This window comes from Rhinopithecus bieti, unplaced genomic scaffold, assembly GCF_001698545.2.
Source record: "Rhinopithecus bieti isolate Rb0 unplaced genomic scaffold, ASM169854v2 scaffold_7681, whole genome shotgun sequence".
Classification (NCBI taxonomy): domain Eukaryota; kingdom Metazoa; phylum Chordata; class Mammalia; order Primates; family Cercopithecidae; genus Rhinopithecus; species Rhinopithecus bieti.
This window is the reverse complement of record NW_016806571.1, coordinates 3,503,896-3,526,221: the sequence shown is the minus strand read 5'-3', so window position 1 is coordinate 3,526,221 and position 22,326 is coordinate 3,503,896. Positions and strand designations below refer to the sequence as shown.

General features: G+C 40.0%; 1 protein-coding gene across 5 annotated transcripts in view; it reads left to right on the top strand.

Moving 5' to 3' along the window:
* The window catches only part of ASXL2 (ASXL transcriptional regulator 2), a 160,583-nt gene that overhangs the window by 37,036 nt on the left and 101,221 nt on the right, over positions 1-22,326 (top strand). For 4 of the 5 annotated variants that reach the window (XM_017876858.1, XM_017876856.1, XM_017876853.1 and 1 more), the window contains exons 2-3: positions 3,605-3,686; positions 4,447-4,449. In XM_017876858.1, coding sequence (XP_017732347.1) covers positions 3,631-3,686; positions 4,447-4,449 — 59 coding nt within the window. In that variant the 5' untranslated portion in view covers positions 3,605-3,630. The remainder of the gene's footprint in view (positions 1-3,604; positions 3,687-4,446; positions 4,450-22,326) is intronic. The other variant, XM_017876854.1, reaches the window with a different exon arrangement.

Below are 22,326 nucleotides of genomic sequence, written 5' to 3'. Positions count from 1 at the left end.
CATAAAGTTATATATAATTTAATATAATATATATACTATATATAATATATATATATATATTTTGAGATGGAGTTTTGCTCTTGTCATCCAGGCTGGAGCGCAATGGCGCGATCTTGGCTCACTGCCACCTCCGCCTCCCGGTCCAGGTGATTTTCCTGCCTCAGCCTCCCTAGTGGCTGGGACTACAGGTACCCGCCACCATGCCCCGTTAATTTTTGTATTTTTAGTAGAGATGGGGTTTCACCACGTTGGCCAGGCTGGTCTTGAACTCTTGACTTCAGGTGATCCACCTGCCTTGGCCTCCCAAAGTACTGGGATTACATGCCTGAGTCACCGTGTCCGGCCTCCTTCAGTAGTTTTAACCAACTGGTTTACTCTGTTTGATTAAAGTACAGAACATCTTGGAAATCAGTGAAATCCTTACTAAAAAGACACAATTTTTGGTCTCTACTTCTATTTATTTATTTGTTTATTTTTGAGATAGTGCGGTGGCACAATCTCCGCTCACTGCAAGCTCCGCCTTCAGAGTTTACGCTGTTCCCCTGCCTCAGCTTCCTGAGTAGCTGGGACTACAGGCGCCCACCACCATGCGCGGCTAATTGTTTTGTATTTTTAGTAGAGACGGGGTTTCACCGTGTTAACCAGGATGGTCTTGATCTCCTGACCTTGTGATCTGCCCATCTCAGCCTCCCAAAGTGCTGGGATTACAGGTGTGAGCCACTGCACCCAACCAGTCTCCGCTTCTAATAGCTTAATGTCTTATGATGTTTCAAACACATTAAAATATTAAAATAACTCAATTTCTTGTTCTGCAGAATATATTAGAAAATACTAATTTTTACCATTACCATGAATAATACAAATATTTTCAGTTCTGAGTGTGACTCATTCTGATAATGATTTAATAGTCACGTTTCAGTTAAGATTTGATATGCCAGAGAAATGGCGCTCTAGAAATATTTATTTCAGTTTTCTAGCTCCTTGGACAGATGTATACGTGCAAACGTAGCCATTTTTGCCATTTAAATTGGCAGGAAAAAACCCACATTGAAATGTATTATATTTGATTACTAGTAAAGTCAAATATTGTATTTCATTTGCTTCATAAATTTTTATAGGATATTGAATTTGTACGCAAAAGTGGACAATAATATAGTGAATATCTTTGTGTTCATCATTTAGCTTCTATAATTATCAATTTATGGCCAATCTTGCTATATTTAAACCCGTAACTTCTTGTATATTTTTTGAAGTCCCAGACATCATATGATTTCACCATAAATACTTCAGTGTGCAAATTCTTTTTCATATAGTTATTATCCAGTTATATTAACCCTTTTGTGAACTGTTATTTGTCCAGGTCCATGGTGTATTTTTGTTTATTTTCAGTACTTTAATACATTTTTAGTATATAGACAATAAATAAATAAAAGTTCAGTTTTCTGTATCGGCCTTAACTTGGATGAAGGCAATACGTTTAACTTTGGACATCTGAAGTTTGAAATGCTTATGGGATATCCAACTTTTACAGGTTTTAATAGTTTTAACAGACTGCCGCTTCATTCATCAAAATGTGAGTGATTGGTGAAAGCTTGGTGACTGGTTAATGTTATTCAGGGAAATTTTGGTGGAGTGAAAAGTAAAAGGGGTAAATGGATATTTATAAAATATTTGAGGGATGGGCACAGAAAAAGACATCTACAAAGAAAACTGAGAAAAATATTTGGGGAAAAAGAAAAGTCTGGGAGAGTGAAGTCTGTGAAGGGAACAGTTAATAATGTCAGATGTAGCAGAGAGATCAAGGAACGTGATACACAGAAATATGTATTGGATTTTATGACTGACCAAATGAGAAAATAGTTACAAACACAGGACACAGTGTGCTATAGTGGTGCAAGACTTGGATTTGAATTTTGGCTGCCATTTATCTTGCTGTATTATGTTTGGAAATATTACTGGTTATTGTATTTTTGTTTCATATGTAAATGTAAGTATAAACAACAAAATAAAACATATACGAAATATACATATATATCTGTTGAGACTCTTAGCTATTTGTTTCAAGAATATTCACCAGACATTTTGAAGCATAGTTGTAATAGCTACTTTTGTCTGATAATTCCAACATCTCTGTTACCTTAGGTTTATTGTATATAGCTTATGTTTTCTCTTGTGAGTTGCTGATTTCCTTACTATTCCTATGTTGAGTAAGTTTGAATTGTTTATTAGACATTATTTCTTTTTTTGAGACAGGCTCTGTCGCCAAGGCTGTAGTGCAGGGGCACAATCTCGGATTATTGCAACCTCTGCCTCCCAGGTTCACCACCATGCCCCGCTAATTTTTTTTTTTGAGATGGAGTGTCACTCTGTTGCCCAGGCTGGAGTGCAGTGGCATAATCTCAGCTCACTGCAACCTCTGTCTCCCAGGTTCGAGTGATTCTCCTGCCTCAGCCTCCTGAGTAGCTGGGATTACAGGCACTCACCACCATGCCTGACTAATTTTTGTATTTTTAGTAGAGATGGGGTTTCACCATGTTGGCCAGGCTGGTTTTGAACTCCTGACCTCAAGTCATCTGCCCGCCTCAGCTTCTCAAAGTGCCGAGATTACAGGCACGAAACACTGTGCCTGGCCGAGATAAATCATGGGAATTCCTTCCATGCTTGTAGGTCCACTTGCAAGGTTCTGCTTTCTTGGAGTTTTAGGTCCCTGTCTAGCTACTGCTAGTATTACCACAGCTGCTCCCATGCGATTGCCTGGGGCAACGGCAGAGAAAAAGAAAAGCGGTGGGGGGCGGGGGACCCAGAGAATTTTTTCTCCCTCTATCCAACATTTAGAAATGCCCTCTTTACTGTGCCTCAGACCAAAGAAGATTTTTCTCTTGGAGCACTTTCTGCCTGCACTTAGCCTGCAGTTCCGGGTTTTGGGCTGCCTTTAAGTCCAGGCTCAGGGGAGCTACCAGAGGGAAACAAAATCAGGAAACTCACTGCTGGACTAGTGTGGTACTCCTAGTTATGCTTTCCTCCCTAGGCCACCTGCTACCATTTTTGGAGTCCTCAAAGAGCTGCTTCATGCATTCTGTCCAGGTTTTTAGTTGCATTCAGTGGGAGAGACAGAATGGACTATACCTACTCTGTCTTTACCAGAACCAGAACACAGATATTACTTTAATTTTATTATAATCATATTGTTTACTTGTTTTGGTTAAGAATTCATTGTGCTCCTGTGATTTACTAGGCTTTGCTATACATTTACCAGGAAATGGATGATCTTAATGTGCTTGCAGTAAGTCACAGGTAGTGAAGGGATGTGGGGATGGAGGTAGAAAGTAAACAGTTGCATATTATTAGTAGTAAATAATTGGGTTGTTAATTTTAGCTTTTTTGGTCAATTTCTGCTTCAGGAGTTGACTTACTATTTATGACTGAGGGAAAGAAGATCTGATATATATTGTTAATTTTTCATTTATTCTGAAATATAAGGGATGAAAAGTCTCTGGCTATGTATGCTCTGGATATAATTATTAAGACATAAGAAATATAATTATATATAGAATTGTAAGAACTTGAGATAAGAAATAATTTATTATTATATGCTTGTTTTCAGGTCTTAGAAAATACCCCAATACACCCATGAGTCATAAAGAAATTCTTCAAGTTATCCAGAGAGAAGGACTAAAAGAAATCAGGTGAGTTATTTAAATATTATTAGTAATAATTATAATACTTGATCAGAGTATTTGGTAGTATATAATAGTGTACTTTAGTCCTGAAGATTAATTATTTAATAATAAATGCTTTGTTCTGATTTATTCAGCTGTCAGATCTTTGGAATTTTTTAAGTTATTACATAGTTTTAAAACCAAAAGTAAGTTAAATTCTTAGAGGGTAGCTATCTTTAAGCCCATGCACTGTAATTTTTAGGAAGACCTGGAGCCATCTTCAAGACTTCATCTGTCACTTCAGGCTTTTTGATTTAATAAACTTGGTCATTAGTGATAAAAATTACTCTCATATAGGGAGAATCCTAGAGGTAGACAGATAGTCCCAGAAGAAATAATGCTGGCTCAAAAGGATAAAATGAAAAAGAACTGTAAAGCAGTATATATGTCAAATAATAGTCTTATCATGTTCAAATATAATAGACTTGGGTCATTAATACAGGATCGAAGATAACACAGTCTTTAATTTCCAAGAATCTTATTATATTACAGTAACAGGCCAGGCATGGTGGCTCATGCTTGTGATCGCAACTCTTTGGGAGGCTGAGGTGGGAGGATTGCTCGAGGCCAGGAGTTTGAAACCAGCCTGGCCAACGTAGTGAAACCTCATCTCTACAAAAATTGTATGAACTAGATGTGGTGGTGTGCTCCTATAGTCCTAGCTATTTGGGAGGCTGAGGTGGGAGGATTGCTTGAGTCCAGGAGTTTAAGGCTGCAGAGTGCTAAGAAGGTGCTACTGTACCCCAGCCTTGGTGACAGAGCAAGATGCTGTCTTGTTAAAAAAAAAAAAAAAAAAAAAAAAAATTCATAATACTTAATAGTCTTTTTTTTTTTGGTTGAACGCGGTCTCCGGTAGAGTGCGAGTGGCGTGATTCTCGGTCACTGCACTATGCCTCCCAGGTTCAGGCTTCTCCTGCCTCAGCCTCCGAGTAGCTGGGATTACAGCCGCACGACCATGCCTGACTATTTTTGTTATTTTGTCGTAGAGAAGGTTTCACCATTTTGCCCAGGTCTTTCGCCTCCTGAGTCAGACAGTCCGCGCTTAGTCGGCCCAAAGGCGTGGTACAGGGTGGCCACCATGCTGGCCAAGTTGCAGTGTTCTTAGACTGTCTATCGAATCAAGAAATGTTAAAATTATATCGGTATGCTTGTTATATTTAAGACAGAAATTTGGGATCTATGGTTGATTTATTAAGTTAGGAAGTTTGCAGTGCTTTCCAATACTGCTGGTTTTAAGTATGAGTGGATGTGTCACACGGAAGGGTAGGGTGGCTCACACTCTGTAATTCCTAGCACGTTTGGGAGGATGAAGCAGGTTTATGAAGCTGGTGTACTGTCGGAGCCAGGGGAGGCTGGAGGAAGAGCTCCTTGTGACAATAGTTCACAGTATGGATGTGTGGAAACCGGTAGGGGAACACAATGGCATTAGCGGGCAATGGTCTCGTGTACTAAACAGGAGTCATGAACATTAGTCTAGTGCTTAGTGGTGGGTGCCGGTCCTTGTCTGAATTGTTCTCACGCCAGTTTGAATATAGTTTTCGTCTGGGCCAATTGTGTTCCCATTTGGGAAACGTAACTATGCCACATTATTTGTAATGGACATTTATTTCTTTTTTTTTTTTTTTTTTTTTTTTGAGCGGTCTGCTTGTGGCCGGCTGGAGTGCAGTGGCCGGACTCAGTCACTGCAGCTCCGCCTCCTGGGTTTACGCTTTCCTGCCTCAGCTCCGAGTAGCTTGGGACTACAGGCGCCGCGCACCTCGCCCGCTAGTTTTTATTTTTTAGTAGAGATGGGGTTTCCCGTGTTAGCAGGATAGTCTCGATCTCCTGGACCTCATGTCCGCCCGTCTCGGCCTTCCCCAAAGGTGCTGAGTAGCCATTGATGTCTAAATTTTATTTCTATTTTCTTTCTCTTTCTTCTTTTTTTTTAAGAGATGGATGTCTCTTATGTTGCCCAGCCTCGAGTACAGTGGCTGTCACAGCCATGATTCTGGAGTACGCAGTTAACTCCTGGCCTTAGTGATTCTCCCATCTCTGCCTCTGAAGCTGGGACCTATGGCGCACCGTTTTCTTCTCTTTGACATGAATTCTAGTTGAGGTTTTTTATTGGCTTCCCTTTTAAAGGCTTTGAATTCTTTTTTGATTTATGGGTCAGGTACTTCAGTAGCTGAAATTAATTAGGTGTTGCATTCAGGACTGAAAAGTAATATAAATTAGTCTGCCTTACTTCTATATAACACATTCCTGAAAATTGAATGTAAAATTTTAAATTAAAAAGTATAAAATGATTTGGAGGCGGGTGCAGTGGTCAAGCCTGTAATCCCAGCCATTTGGAGAGGCTGAGCCGTGGGCGGATCACCTGGGTTGGAAGTTTGAGAACAGCCTGGCAACATGGTAAACCCCCGTTTATCTTTTTTTTTTTTTTTTTTTTTTTTTTGGGAGATGGAGTCACTGTGTCACCCAGGCTGGGGTGCAGTGGCGGCGCGATCTCGGCTCACTGCAGGCTCCACCTCCCATGTTCACGCCATTCTCCTGCCTCAGCCTCTCGAGTAGCTGGGACTACAGGCACCTGCCACTACGTCTGGCTAATTTTTTTGTATTTTTATTAGAGACATGGTTTCACCGAGTTAGCCAGGATGGTCTCAATCTCCTGACCTCATGATCTGCCCGCCTTGGCCTCCCAAAGTGCTGGGATTACAGGCGTGAGCCACCGTGCCCAGCCAAAACCCCATCTCTATTAAAAAAAAAATTAGCCAGGCATGGTGACACGTGTGTGTAATCCCGGTTACTTGGATGGCTGATGCAGGAGAATAGCTGGAACCCAGGAGGTGGAGGTTGCAGTGAGCTGAGATTGCACCAGTGCACCCCAGCCTGGGCAACAGAGCGAGTCTCTGTCTCAAAAAAAAACAAACAAAAAACTATATATATATATATTTATATACTTTATATAACATAGCCCTGAAAAATGGAGTGTAAACATTTTAAAATTAAACATTTTAATTAAAATTAATTAAAAATGCATTTGAAGGCCGGGTGCAGTGGCTCATGCCTGTAATCCCAGCACTTTGGGAGGCCGAGATGGGTGGATCACCTGAGATCGGGAGTTTGAGACCAGCCTGGCCAACATGGTAAAACCCTGTCTCTATTTTTTTTTTTTTTTGAGACAGAGTCTCGCTGTGTCGAGTCTTGTGTGTATATATACACACACACACACACATATACACACATATGCACATATATGCACATACATATATGCACATACACATATATACATATATATACAGTCTTGTGTGTGTATATATATGTATACACATTTGAAGAATTAACTTTTAAAAGTACCTTTTGTGGGTGGGTGCAGTGGCTCATGCCTGTAATCCCAGCACTTTGGGAGGCCGAGGCAGGCAGATCACTTGAGGCCAGGAGGTCTTAATGTCAGTATCATCCAGCTCTAACATAGTAAGGCTCTGGGACTTTAAACTTACTATGATCATTTCCAGGGAGCACGCAGGAATAGTAAATAAAGATTAGTAAAAACAAACAAACAAACAAAAAAACCGCAAGAAAAAATGGAAGAGTTTTTTTAAAAAGGTAGTAAAGTATGTGAATCATTGGATAGCTTCTGGTTCACATAGTGACAGTTGAAATTAGCTTTTCCTGGTTAAACTGTGTTGTGGTAATGCAGTTACAGGACAACAAAGCAGTACATGCTGACCACCCTTAGCAGGGAATGTGCTTTCACTCAGCTGTTGGACAGTTAAGTCTTCTAGGTCTCCATTTGTATACCTCTTTTTCAGAGAGAATTTTGGCTGACTTTCTGGTCTTGATCATACCTTCCTATTTTAGTTGGTTGTAGTGTTCTGTGTTCTTTTCTTTTCTTTTTTTCTTTTTTCTTTTTTTTTTTTTGAGACAGAGTTTCACTCTTGTTGCCCAGGCTGGAGTGCAGTGGCGTGATCTCGGCTCATTGCAACCTCTTTCTCCCAGGTTCAAGTGATTCTCCTCCCTCAGCCTCCCGAGTAACTGGGACTACAGGCCCGTGCCACCATGCTTGGCTAATTTTATATTTTTAGTAGAGACAGGGTTTCACCATGTTGACCGGGCCGATCTCGAACTCCTGAACTCAAATGATCTGCCTTCCTCAGCCTCCCAAAGTGGAAGGATTATAGGCATGAGCCACCGTGCCCGTCATGTTCTGTGTTCTTCATAGCATTAAGGTTTGAAATTGTATATGTTTGTGGTTATAAAAAAAGTCATACAGTTTCTCTGTACCTTACATTTTTAAGGTGGCTCCAGAGGCAGTGACATTATCTTTCCCCACCCCTCAGCATATGGTGCATAACAAGTATTTAAAACCTACTTGTTAATGCATATATGAGGTATTATTGATTGGAAGATCATATTCGTATATAGTTATAGATTATTATCTTGCTGCAGTGATGTGTCAAATGGTAGTCTTTTCTTCTGAGACAGGGTCTCGCTCTGTTACCCAGGCCTGAGTGCAGTGGTGCAATCTTATCTCACTGCAGCCTTGTTCTTTTGGGATCAAGAAGTCCCACAACCTCAGCCTCCTGAGTAGCTGGGACAAGAGTTGCATGTGCCACCATGTCCAGCTAATTTTTGTATTTTTTGTAGAGGCAAGGGTTTCGCCATGTTGCCCAGGCTCGTCTTGAACTCTTGGACTCAGGTGATCCTCCTGCCTTGGCCTCCCAAAGTGCTGGGATTCCAGGCATGAGTTACCATGCCCGGCCAGTAGTCTTATACTCTTAAAAGTTTTTTAGAAAGATTACAGAATGAAACACGTATTATGCTTCTCAAAAATGTGTGACTGCTTACTGTTTTATTTTCATTCCTTGGACCTCGGTACATGACTTTGAGCTCTTCTCCCTTTATATTTTTCCTTTGGCTCCCACATTTTGAAGAATTTTGCCTAGGTTATTCAATACCATTTTTGTTTGATTTTAAAATTTATTAAATTTTATTTTTTATTGAAAACAAATATGAACAGATTAATGAATAAACAAAATAAGGTATATGCATAAATGAAGTATTATTTAGTCTTAAGAAGACATAAAATTCTGATACATGCTGCAGTATGGATGAACCTTGAAAACATTATGCTAAGTGAAGTAAGCCAGACCCCAAAAGACAAGTGTATGACTCCAGTTACATGAGATACCTAAAATAGGTAAGTTCATAGAGAGAAAGTAGGATAGAGGTTACCATAGACCAGAGTAGTGGGGAATAGTGAGTTACTATTAAATGAGTACAGAATTTCTGTTAGAGATGTTGAAAACGTTCTGAAGATGGATGATGATAACAGCTGCACAGCATTGTGAATGTACTTAATGCCACTGATTAAAAATGGTTAAAATGGTAACTTTTATGTTATGTGGGTTTTACCGCAACCAACCAATGAGATATTTGAAAAGAAGTGGGCCGGGCGCAGTGGCTCATGCCTGTAATCCCAGCACTTTGGGAGGCCGAAATGGGCAGATCACCTGAGGTTGGGAGTTCGAGACCAGGCTGACCAACAAGGAGAAACCCCATCTCCACTAAAAATACAAAATTAGCTCGGTGTGGTGGCACATGCTTGTAATCCCAGCTACTCGGGAGGCTGAGACAGGAGAACTGCTTGAACCCGGGAGGCAGAGGTTTCAGTGAGCTGAGACTGTGCCATTGCACTCCAGCCTGGGCAACAAGAGTGAAACTCCATCTCAAAAGAAAAAAAAAAACAAAAACAAACGAAGTGGTTGGCTCCTAGCTGGGAAAGATTCAAGATTTAAGAAGTTGGGTGGTAAGTAAGATTGGAAATCATTTATCCAAAGTATGGAATTCTGGAAATTAATTAGAAACATGAATTCCTTTTTTTTTTTTTTTTTTTTACAAAAGCAGTACAATATTTAAATTAAATGCCTGTTTATAACTATAAAGCATAGCAGCATTTTAGAAAATATAGGAAGAAAAGGTCCTTAAATTTTCCCCTCACCATGATCTGTGACTTTTTATATTCCATTATGTTGTTTTTATGCATTAAAGCACTAATTTTAAAGATAGTTTAGGCTGGGCATGGTGGCTCATGCCTGTAACTGCAACACTTTGGGAAGCTGAGATGGGAGGATCACTTGAGGCCTGGGGTTTGAGACCAGCCTGAACAAGATAGCGAGACCTTGTCTTTATTAAAAAAGAAAAGAAAACATGGCAGTGCAGGCCTATAGTCCCATGAATATATGTCCTATGAATATATGAGGTATTATTAGTATCTCATATATTAATAATAATCACTTCAGGAAGTGTCAGACGTGATTCAAACTTCAGCCTCCCAAATATGCTGGGAGGCTGAGGCAGGAGGATCACTTGAGCCCAGGAAGTCAAGGCTGCAGTGAGCCATGGTTGGGCCACTGCACTCCAACCCTGGGCAACAAAGCAAGACCCTGCCTCTTAAAAAAAAAAAAAAAAAAAAAAAAAAAAAAAAAATTTCCCAAGGGGGAAATAGGGAAAAAAAAAGTTTTGATGTTTCAGGTGAAATGGGAGGACATTACTTAGGCCAGGAGAGGTCAAGAACTGTTTCTGTTATGCTTAATAGTCAGAGTTGATAGTAAAGGCATTGTGGAGTTCTTTAAATTAGCTTAGTTCTTTTTGTAACAGTTAAAACAAGAAGACATGAAAAGTTATTGATACTATAGATAAATGCTGTAGCTGTGATATCTGGTCATTTGTAAATAGAGAAAAGTTAATTCCCATACTGTTTACCAATAAACAGTTTTTTCATAAAATCAAAATAGTAAAAGAATTTTGTTGAGATGTCTAACCTCCTTGTCAATTTTCTGTGGCTAAAATTTAACCTAATTTGTTTGTTACATAAATACCAATGATAATGTGGCAGTTGTTTCCTAGGGTTGAGCTCTTCAACACAGAATTGCTTGTTCCAAATTTGAAGTACTGTTAGAACTTTTAAAACAATTTTGTAAGCTTTTACTCATTTGTTTTCTGTAGACAGTTTGCTTTTAAAATCTATATTATTCGTTGGGTAGAGATTTTGTTTACTGGGTTTGTTTGTTTAAAGAGCCCCTATTCTCATTATTATAGCTCATGTGTTGATTCTGGATTATACTGTGCATTTGTATGAATCTAAATATTGAAGGAATGGTTAGGTATTTTGTTTCCTTCCTGAGACACTAGAAATAAAACCAAAGATTCAGAGAGATGTGTCCATTTTTGTGTACATTTTGACGATATACTTCAGTTACTAAGGGAAAGAATTCAGAATTTTATTTTACTTTGAATGAAAGTAAAATGGTTGTCATTAGCCATCAGTATATAAAATAGCCTTTTAAAAAAGTGCTTTCCTTTTGTCTGATGATGCTGATTTTACAGTTTGCAGAGAAACAAAGAGCACCTGGTGGTCCAGTTTGTTTTTAAGTTTCTCCTGACTTGAGCCCATGTTTCTTCTTGTCATTACAAACTATGCCATTTTTCAGGAAGTGTCAGAGGTGATTCAAACTCCAGCCTCCCAAATATGCTCACGTGGCTACTCCCACACGGCTTCATGGAACTGTTTCTGGGATTTTGGGCATTGATAAGTTAAGAGTTTATTTAAATGTTCTGTGTAAGTCTCTGAGCTATACAGTTCTATAGTTCTTAGGGTCTGATCAGAAGACCAGAAAGTACACAGTAATTTGAACAGGAAAGTTATTAACTGGAAGTTATTAACAGATTAACCAGGGATTAACTATTGAAAGGTAAAGAGAAAGCAGGGCTCTAGCTCAGCGGATGACAAAGTTCATTGGTGCTGTAGCCTGAGGTGGCCGCAGGAAACTGCCTACTAGGTACTAGAAGAGCTTTGCTGAAAAGCACCCTGCTGGGGAACCTGTCCCACCTTTTGGGGAATAAATATTAGCTACTACATATTTATGTAATAGGTAAAAATATACAGGTACAGCTAAACACATGAGTGAATGTAATTTCTTTCGTTTTCTTTCTTTCTTTTTGAGACAGTTTCAGTGTCACCCAGACTGGAGTACAGTAGCACGATCATGGCTCACCGCAGCCTTGACTTCCTAAGTAGCCGGGACTTACAGGCGTGCGCCATCATGCTTGGCTAATTTTTTTTTTTTTGTAGAGACGGGGTTTTGCCACGTTGCCCAGGCTGGTCTTGAACTCCTGAACTCAAGTGGTCCCCCTGCTTCGGCCTCCCAAAGTGCTGAGTTTACAGGCATGAGCCACTGCACCTGGCCGCCTCTGGTTTTGTTTTGTTTTGTTTTTTAATCACGGCTCACTACAGCCTCAACCTCCCAGCCTCAAGTGATTCTCCCACCTCAGGCTTCCGAGTAGCTGGGACTGCGGGCACACACCACTATGCCTGGCTAATTTTTAAATTTTTTTATAGAGACAAGGTCTCTATGTTGCCCAGGCTAGTCTCAAACTCCTGGGCTTACGGGATCCTCCCACCTTAGCCTCCCAAACTGCTGGGATTACAGATGTGAGCCACAGTACCTGGTCTGAAGACACTTTTTTGAAATATAAATTTTTACTTTTGGAGAATTCTAAAAACAAAAGTATACATCCTCCATCATAAACTGTAAATAGTCTTTATACCCTGGGCTATTCTGAAATAAATTGCAGTAATTTTATTGCATGAATATGTCAGTATATATCAAACAGATAAGAACTTGAGACTGGTTGTGTGCAATTTGGGTATTCTGGCTTACAAAAAATAGAACAATTAAATCTACACATTAAGCCTACACACTGTTGACAGAATACATACCCTGAATATTCTTTGAAACCATGCCTGTTAATTCTTTACTGTTACTACTCATTACTATTCCTACGCTTATGGTAGATATACAGTAGGTTTTCCCCCTCCATCAGCTGTGGCTGCCATTAGTGTTTACAGGTGTGCTTTTATAGCATTAAGTGTCAGACTTAATGCCTTCCTTCTGAAGTAGCTCTTGCCTTTAGTGCTTCCCACCCCCTCCCCCTTTGGAGTTTCCTTAACCTGCTTTGCTCATCTTTTTTTGTTGTTGTTGTTGAGACGGAGTCTCGCTCTGTCACCCAGGCTAGAGTGCAGTGGCCAGATCTCAGCTCACTGCAAGCTCTGCCTCCCGGGTTTACGCCATTCTCCTGCCTCAGCCTCCCAAGTAGCTGGGACTACAGGCGCCTGCCACCTCGCCCGGCTAGTTTTTTGTGTATTTTTAGTAGAGACGGGGTTTCACTGTGTTCGCCAGGATGGTCTCGATCTCCTGACCTCGTGATCCGCCCGTCTCGGCCTCCCAAAGTGCTGGGATTACAGGCTTGAGCCACCGTGCCCGGCCTGCGCATCTTATTAACTGTATTATCTTGACTCTTACATCAGCTAATAGAGAAATAGAGTTTTCAGGAAAGAAGAGAAAAATAGTAAAGTATTCAGTTCTTGAGACCCTATTCTCTGACTAGTTTTTCTTGTCTTTCCATTCATGAATAGAAGAGGGGAAATAGGAAGATTATTTGTTCATGAATTTATCGTCCACAAATTGGGCATTTTCTGAATTAGACCATTCATGAGTGATCTCAAGGGTTCATGATATATAATTAGTAATTTTGGCGAATTTGAATCTTTCACACTATAACATTAATATAGGTGAGTAAGTTATATAGCTAATGAATGAGTGTGGCCAACTGCCTAGATTGTAAAGAACTCTGGGAACCACCCAGCAAAGGTTATGCTCAGTAAACATTTTAGAGATTGAGATTTTACCTCTTTGTCTGGGGGAGTCCTAATGACATCTGATTAGTACCAATTTGTTTATGAAGAAAATAATCTCTTTCATACTGTATTGAAGGTTATATGTTTTAGCTTACATTATATTTAAAACCAATCAGAGCACCTATTTTTTCCCATATCTCTCCCATGCAAAAGTATATAGCAAGGGAAATAAAGTCAATATTCTCTACTACTTTTCAGCAGAAATCCTTACCCCTGCAGAGTAGATCATCTGATTATTTGCTAAGCTGAATTGCCTTGAAGTGATTTCATTAGAAACAGCTTAGTTTTAGAATGAAGAACATTTTTTATTGTATTGATACTATATCTAAGGTTGGACGATACCTTTGTGGTTAAGCCGGCATCTTCCTCCTCTTCTTTTTAAACATTTAAAAGATATTTTTTGTAGAGATGAGGACTCACTATGTTGCTCAGGCTCATCTTGAACTCTTGGGCTCAAGCAGTCAGTCCTCCTGCTTTGGCCTTGGCATGAGCTACTGTGCCCAGCCATCTTCCCTATCTGTTAGTTGCAATCTGCTTTCAAGCCCACAAACCTGGTAGGGATGTCAAGAAGGATTAGTAATGAAAAAAATGACAACAAAATGTTTGGGTATTGACAGAAAAGAGTATTCTTATCTATTGTAATTCAGATCCATAAGAGCTCCATTATGGATCACAGGGAAGCTAATAAACCTTAAGCTGATGGCTTTGTGATGGCTCCTTGAAATTGAAATGCATGGGAAGAATATTAAAGAATGGGTAGTGTTCATTGTATCAACATTTAATTCGAAACTGCCCTAAGTTTTACTCTGTTACACAATCAAATTACTGCAACTGTTTTCTGAAGTAGTTTAGACTGTTTAGCTAAATTTGTATATCTGTAGACATATTTTGATAATATTTTTGGCTAACTTGTAAATTTTAATGAAGAAGTTAATGAGGGGGTTGCTAATTTGGGGAATTGTGGATATTGCTGGGAAGAGAAAGGACAGTTTAATTTTTGGTTTTATTGTTGCTTTGTAAGAAAATTAAAAGCTTTTTTTTTTCTTCTTTCATTTTCCTGCACTGCATTCCAACTCCAGAAGGTAAGAAGTATTACTTTATTCTAAAGAAGTATTATGCAATTATAAAGCACACTCTTACAAATTTAATTTAACTTACCTTTGAATGCTTGAGTTTTACTTTATAAAATTAAATAATTAGTCCAGAAACTAAGTAATATTGATATTATTATGTTAATGTTTATTCATTAAGTGTGCTTTTTTGGTTCTTGCAGTTTGTATTTATTGTTTGATCATAAGTTTAGAAATCCGATCTACATTAAAGTTTATTAAAATCAACATTTGACTTATAAAAGTGTTGGGATGCCAAGTATTAGGCAGATTAATAATGAAAATATTTAGTAGACTGGAAACATGTATATTAACATTTGCTTTATGGCTGTAAGATTGAAAATGTATGTTTATGTTCTTAATTTAGATAAAATATTGGTAAGTCGGCTGGGCACAGTGGTTCACGCCTGTAATCCCAGCACTTTGGGAGGCTGAGGTGGGTGGATCACTTGAGGTCAGGAGTTCTAGACTAGCCTGACCAATATGGTGAAACCCCATCTCTACTAAAAATACAAAAATTAGCCGGATGTGGTGGCGGGCACCTGTAATCCCAGCTACTCGGGAGGCTGAGACAGGAGAATTGCTTGAACCCACGAGGCGGAGGTTGCAGTGAGCCAAGATCATGCCACTGCACTCCAGCCTGGGCAACACAGCAAGACTCCGTCTAAAAAAATTGGTAAATCCTTTAGGGGCATGATACTTAAAAACAGGGCAGAATGGGTTAAAAATCTTAATCTGGATCCTTTACTGAATTGGATTTTTGTGTGTGGGCGTGGCCTTTTAGATTCACCCCCACTGTAGCAGTTACCGTGTTACATGCCTGTGAGACCTGAGGGCAACAGTCATGTCCATGTATTTTAATGTGACTTGGACATGGCATGCTTGAGTTATAATTAGAGCTTAATTAGTCTTTTTAACTCTAGTTATATTTGTAGTCCGTTAAGTTCATTTGTAAGAACCTATTTATTGTAAGCAAGAGTTTGTGGATGAAAGCTTAATTAAGGTCTTACAAAGTTAAAATTATAATTAAAAAATAAAAAAACTAGATAAATTTTGTTTTGTGTTATTTTTGTTTGAAGGGAGCATATATTTGATTGGTTCTTATTTATTTATTTATTTATTTGGAGGCAAAGTCTCACTCTGTCACCCAAGCTGGAGTGGAGCAGCATGGTCTTGGCTCACTGCAACCTCTGCCTCGCAGGTTCAAGTGATTCTTCTGCCTCAGCCTCCCTTATAGCTGGAATTACAGGCGCCTGCCACTACCCCGGCTAATTTTGTATTTTTAGTAGAAACGGGGTTTTACTATGTTGGCCAGGCTGGTCTTGACCTCCTGACCTCAAGTGATCTGCCCGCCTTGGCCTCCCAAAGTGCTGGGGTTACAAGCGTGAGCCATCGCGCCTGGTCATTGATTGGGTTCTTTAAGTGCAAATGATAGGAACCAAATGTGAGTAACTTAAGCAAAATGAGATTTATTTGAAGAATATGGGGGCAGAGGCAAGACTCAGACTCAAAAGCAAGAAACAGGCTCTGAAATTAGGAGAAGGAAGGCAACTTCTTCTAATGCATAGTCTCATCAGGACACTCCAGTTGGGCTAAATTAGTCATTGTCTACTCTGCTCAAGGTTAAACTTCAAGGAAGAGTGAACTTGGTTGGCCTAGTGCCCAGGGATGGTGAGATATCTTAATGGACAGTCTTACCGAGACTGTTTCCAGTAGGGTAGGGCATAGTTCCCCAAAGTAAAATTAAGCATTCTTTTTTTTTTTTTGGAGACAGTCTTGCTCTGTTGCCCAGGCTGGAGTGCGGTAGTGCAATCTCGACTCACTGCAACCTCTGCCACCTGAGTTCAAGCAGTTTTCCTGCCTCAGCCACCCGAGTAACAGATTACAGGCACACACCACCACGCCCAGCTACTTTTTTGTATTTGTAGTAGAGATGGGGTTTCACTATGTTGGTCAGGCCAGTCTCAAACTCCTGGCCTCAAGTGATCCGCCCACCTCAACCTTCCAAAGTGCTGGGATTACAGATGTGAGCCACCATGCCCAGCCAAAATTGAGCATTCTTTACAGAAGAAGAGGGAATGGATATTGGCCAGGAAGAAGCAACAGCTGTCCATTGCTCCCTATAGAAAATTAAAGTACAACAGAAAAATGTAAGCCATAAGCAGTTGTAGGAAGTAACCTTTTATGCAGATTCTCCTAATGGTAACATTGTGCAGAACCATAGTGCAGTGTCACAGCCAGAATACTGTGTCTGATATAATCCACCTGGTTTTACTGGTACCCAGGTGTGTGTATGTGTATGGGGTGCTATGTGGTTTTATCATGTGTATAGATGCATGTACCTACCACCACAATCAAGATACAGAATACTTTCAACGAATATCCTTTGTGTTCCTCTTTTAAAACCACATGTACTTCACTAGTACCTCTTCTTGCCCCCCTTATTCTAGTTTGTCCTACATTTGTATAATTTTGTCATTTCAAGTGTTTAATGGAATCATAGAGTGTGTAACCATCTGGGATTGGCTCCCCCGCAACCCTCATTCTTTGTATGTCTCTGGGGAGTCCTCCAAGTTATTGTGTTCATAGTTCATTCTTTTTTATTGCCGAGTAGTATTCTTTGACATGGACGTACGACAGTTTCTAACTATCCATTGCATATCTGAATTGTTTCCAGGCTTTGGCTATTAAAAATAAAACTTCTGTGAACATCTGTGTAAATGTTTTTATATGGGCATGCATTTTCCATTCTCTGGGTTAAATGTACAGAAAGTGCTGTTGCTGGGTTGTGTGGTAAGTGCATGCTTAATTTTTTTTTTTTTTTTTTTTTTTTTGAGACGGAGTCTTGCTCTGTGGCCCAGGCTGGAGTGCAGTGGCCGGATCTCAGCTCACTGCAAGCTCCGCCTCCCGGGTTTATGCCATTCTCCTGCCTCAGACTCCCGAGTAGCTGGGACTACAGGCGCCCACCATCTCGCCCGGCTAGTTTTTTGTATTTTTTTAGTAGAGACGGGGTTTCACCATGTGAGCCAGGATGGTCTTGATCTCCTGACCTCGTGATCCACCCGTCTCGGCCTCCCAAAGTGCTGGGATTACAGGCTTGAGCCACTGCGCCCGGCCGTGCATGTTTAATTTTAAAGACACCTTGAAACTAAATGAATTTCTTGTAAACTGCATATAGTTTAGATTTTTTTTTTTTTTGGGTCCACGCTGCCAATCCTTGCCTTTTAATTTGTGTGTTTACACCATTTGTATTTAAAGTAATTATTGATGGGTGAGTTTGTCTGCCATTTTTGTTTTGTTTTGTTTTCTGTTTGTTTCCTCTATTTCTCATTCCTCTGTTTCTCTTTTCTTGACTTCCTCATGGATCATATTTTAGGATTCTGTCTTGATTTATATTTATAGTATTGTATTTCTTTCTTTACATAGTTTTCTAAACTGTTTCAACTGGGTATTACAATATATACATGTGATTTATCACAGTCTGCTGATACCATTTTACCACTGTAAGTGAAGTGTGGAAACCGTACTTCCATTTAGATTCTTGAGTATGAGATGGTATTAAAATTTGTGTTCCAGTCATCAAATGTGATTTATAAAATTTATGAGAAGCGTAGTCTGTGGTATATACCTATTCCTGCTCTTTCTGTTTTTTCTTCCTGGTGCTACAGGATTGCTTCTTTTATCATTTCCATTCCATTCAATGACTTCCTTTAGTCATCTTTAAGAATAGTTCTACTCCTCTTAGTCAACTACTTCTTTTAGTTTTACTTAGTCTGAAGCTGGTTTGTCAGATATAGAATTCACAATTGACAGTTCTTTTCATTCAGCACTAGTGAAATGTCATGCCATTTCCTTCTGGCCTATGTGGGTTTAGTTGACAAATCTATTGTCATTTAAATTGGTGTTTCTCTGTAGTAATGGATTGTTTTTCTCTGACTGCTTTCAGGACTTTTTCTTTGGATTTAGTTTTCAGGAGTTTAATTATGATGTATCTTGGTGGACTTATTTAGATTTATCCTATTTAGATTCACTGAGTTTCTTGAATCTGTTCATTTATTTCTTCATTTTCTTTATTACTTTTCTGTTTCTTTTAAATCCTGTTACATCTTCAGGTTTTTTGTTTCTTGAGACAGGGTCTCATTCTGTTGCCCAGGCTGGAGTGCAGTGGTGCAATCTCAGCTCACTGCAGCCCCAGCCTCCTGGGCTCAAGCAATTCTCCCACCTTAGCCTCCTGAGTAGCTGGGGCTACAGGTGTGCACCACCATGCCTGTCTAATTTTTGCATTTTTTGTAGAGGCAGGGTTTCACCATGTTGCCCAGTGCAATGCCTGAGCTCAAGCAGTTTGCCTGCCTTGCCCTCCCAAAGTGCTGGGTTTACAGGCCTGTGTCATTGTGCCCATCCTGTGTTTATTTCTTTAACCAAATAAGAGAAGTTTTCAGCTGTTAATTCTTTGAATACTCTTTTTTTTTCTTTTCTTTGGAGACAGAGTCTCACTCTGTCACCCAGGCTGGAGTGATCTTTGCTCACTGCAACCTCTGCCTCCCAGGATCCGGCAATTCTCCTGCCTCAGCCTCCCGAGTAGCTGGGATCACAGGTGTGCGCCACCAAGCCGGCTAATTTAGTAGAGACAGGATTTCACTACATTGGCCAGGCTGGTCTCAAACTCCTGACCTCAAGTGATTCACCCACCTTGACCTTCCAAAGTGCTGGGATTACAAACGTGAGCTACTGTGCCTGGTCAATTCTTTGAATACTCTTTCCACCCTACTCTTTTTCTCTTTTCTTTCTGGAATGCTGATGATATGAATGTTGAATCTTCTGTTATTATCCCATGGTGCCTTGAGATTCTGTTGATTTTTTTTTTTGGTGTTATTTTTTCTGTCTGTTAACATTGAGTAAATTGTATTGACCTGTTATTAAGCTCACTGATTCTATCCTCTGTCATCTCCACTCTCTTACTGATGAGTTTTCAAATATCTTAATGTATTTTTTGTTTTTATAATTTCTATTTGATTTCTTTTTAAAAGTTCTGTCTTTGCTGATATTTTCTATATATTTGTTTCAGGAGAATTTTAAGTAGTTCTTGAAGCATTTTTATGAGAGCTATTCCAATTTTTATTGTTTATTTATTACTTTTTTTGGAGGCAGAGTCTTGCTCCGTCGCCCAGGCTGGAGAGCAGTGACGCGATCTCAACTCACTGCATCTTCCACCTTCTGGTTCAAGCAATTATCCTGCCTCAGCCTCCCAAGTATCTGGAACTACAGGCATGTGCCACCATGCCTAGCTAATTTTTGTACTTTTAGTAGAGACAGGGTTTCACCATACTGGTCAGGCTGGCCTTGAACTCCTGACCTCAGGTGATACACCCGCCTTGGCCTCCCAAAGTGCTGGGATTACAGGCGTGAGCCACTGCATTCCGCCTACTCCAAAATTTTTCTTACAATTTTAACATCTGTCTCAGTGTTGGCGTCCTTTAATTGTCTTCTTTGATTCAGATAGTGATTTTCCATTGAACCCTGGATATTTTGGCTATCATGTTAGGGGATGTCCAGTCTTATTTAAGCTGGCATTCACTGTATTTACTTAGTTTTACCATGCAGGTCCTGTACTGTTTTGGTGGATTGTGGTTCCAATAACAAGTTTAATTTTCAGATCCTTTGCAATGGTATTTGGGTCTGCTTGTTTTATCTGGTGCCACAGAGGCTCCCATTGACCTCTGCTGCTTCTTATTGATCTCTGTTGCTTCTGTCTGAGGGGGTGGAAATTTTCACAGGCTGGGCTGCCCGATGCCTGTAGATGTGGACAAAAGGGAGTCTTCAGCCTGTGGGGACAGACAGGCTTCCTGGCAGGTTCCCGTTTGCTTGAGCTACTTGACTGCTCAGCATCTTGTGAGGGGGAGGTGTTGTAGTCTCAGACCCACAAGGACAAAGAGGCTTCCTGGGCTGGACTGTTTTTTGTGATCTTCTCCCACTTGCTGGTGCCATTTGGCCTCCCCTATTCTAGTCTTTATTTTTGAGACTTGAGGGAACGTAAACTTGCAACAAAAGTCGTTTAATAATCTCCTAAGATCTACCATAACTAAGTTACTTCTCTTAGTTGGGAAATGCGAGGAATTGGTAAAATTAATGGGTCAACCAACTACTTCAAAACTCTGAATCTCAATATAAATGGCTACATCTGGACTGATAGCTCTGGTTCAAAGCAGAAAATAATTGTAATAAGTAGTGTTAGCTGTTTAGATATCCAAGCTCTGCTTGCTAAATCAATAAGAATACCAAGTAGGACAAAGGTATAAAATTGCAAAATTTCTGTCTTTTGGTTTACTTAATTGAATCTGTTGATTTTTATTCTCTCTCTCCAGCTGAGTTCTTTCGGAACCATGCTCTTAGTTTATATTCATTCATAAGTATTTTGTTTTCCTCACTAATACTCCTTTTACCTCAGATAATATACCCTCCTCTCTCTCTCTCTCTCTCTCTCTCTCTCTCTCTCTCTCTCTCTCTCTCTCTGTATGGGGGAGGTGTGTATATGTCTCCCTTTCTGTGTTTCTGTCTCTGTCTCTCTGTTTGTCTCAGGCAGGAGTGCAGTGGTGTGATCATAGCTCACTGCATCCTCGACCTTCTGGGCTTAGGTGATTCTCCCACTGTAGCTTCTGTAGTAGGTAGTACTACAGGTGTACACTGCCACATCTGGCCTACTTTTTGTTACCTATTCCTCATAAGATTGAAAAGCCTGATGCTGTAGTGAAATGGCCTTGACTAAGATGGGAGTCCATTCACATGGTCTATTTAATCTTAAATAAGCCTTATGAAATCATTATCTCATAGATAAACACATCAAATCAGTGAAAAATTACATATCCAATTAGTGATAGAACTTGAATCCCCATCTGTGAGTCTAAAATATAAGTACTATTTCTGCTGCCTCACTTTTGAGTAGGACTCAGGAGATTGGACGAGGATTTTTTTTTCTTTTTTTTTTTTTTTTTTTTGAGACACAGTCTAACACTTTCGCCCTGCTGGAGTGCAATGGCGCGATATCAGCTCACTGCAACCTCCGTCTCCAGGATTCAAGCAATTCTCCTGCCTCAGCCTCCCCAGTCGCTGGGATTACAGGTGCCCGCCACCACTCCCGGCTAATTTTTTGTATTTTTAGTAGAGATGGGGTTTCACTATGTTAGCCAGGCTGGTCTCGAACTCCTGACCTTGTGATCTGCCCACCTTTGCCTCCCAAAGTGCTGGGATTACAGGCATTGGCTACTGTGCCCGGCCCGGACAAGGATTTTTTTTTTTTTTTTTTTTTTGAGACAGAGTTTCGCTCTTTGTTGCCCAGGCTAGAGTGCAATGGTGCGATCTCAGCTCATCACACCTCCAGAGGGTTCAAATGATTCTCTTGCCTCAGCCTCCCGAGTAACTGGGATTACAGGCATGCGCCACCATGCCTGGCTAATTTTTTGTGTTTTTAGTGGAGACAGGGTTTCTCCATGTTGGTCAGGCTGGTCTTGAATTCCCGACTCAGGTGATTTGCCTGCCTCGGTCTCCCAAAGTGCTGGGATTTCAGGCATGAGCCATCACGCCCAGCTGGCTTGGACAAGGATCTTAATCAACTGTTTTGTATTTCTCTTTAGGTAAAAAGTTAGATTGTTCTCTAAGGCCCTTCTATAGCAAGAGTTTGTAGTTATCTAATCTAAATAATATTTATAATATTGAACCTTGTTATTTCATTTGTTTACTTAAAAATATAACATTGGCCGGGCGC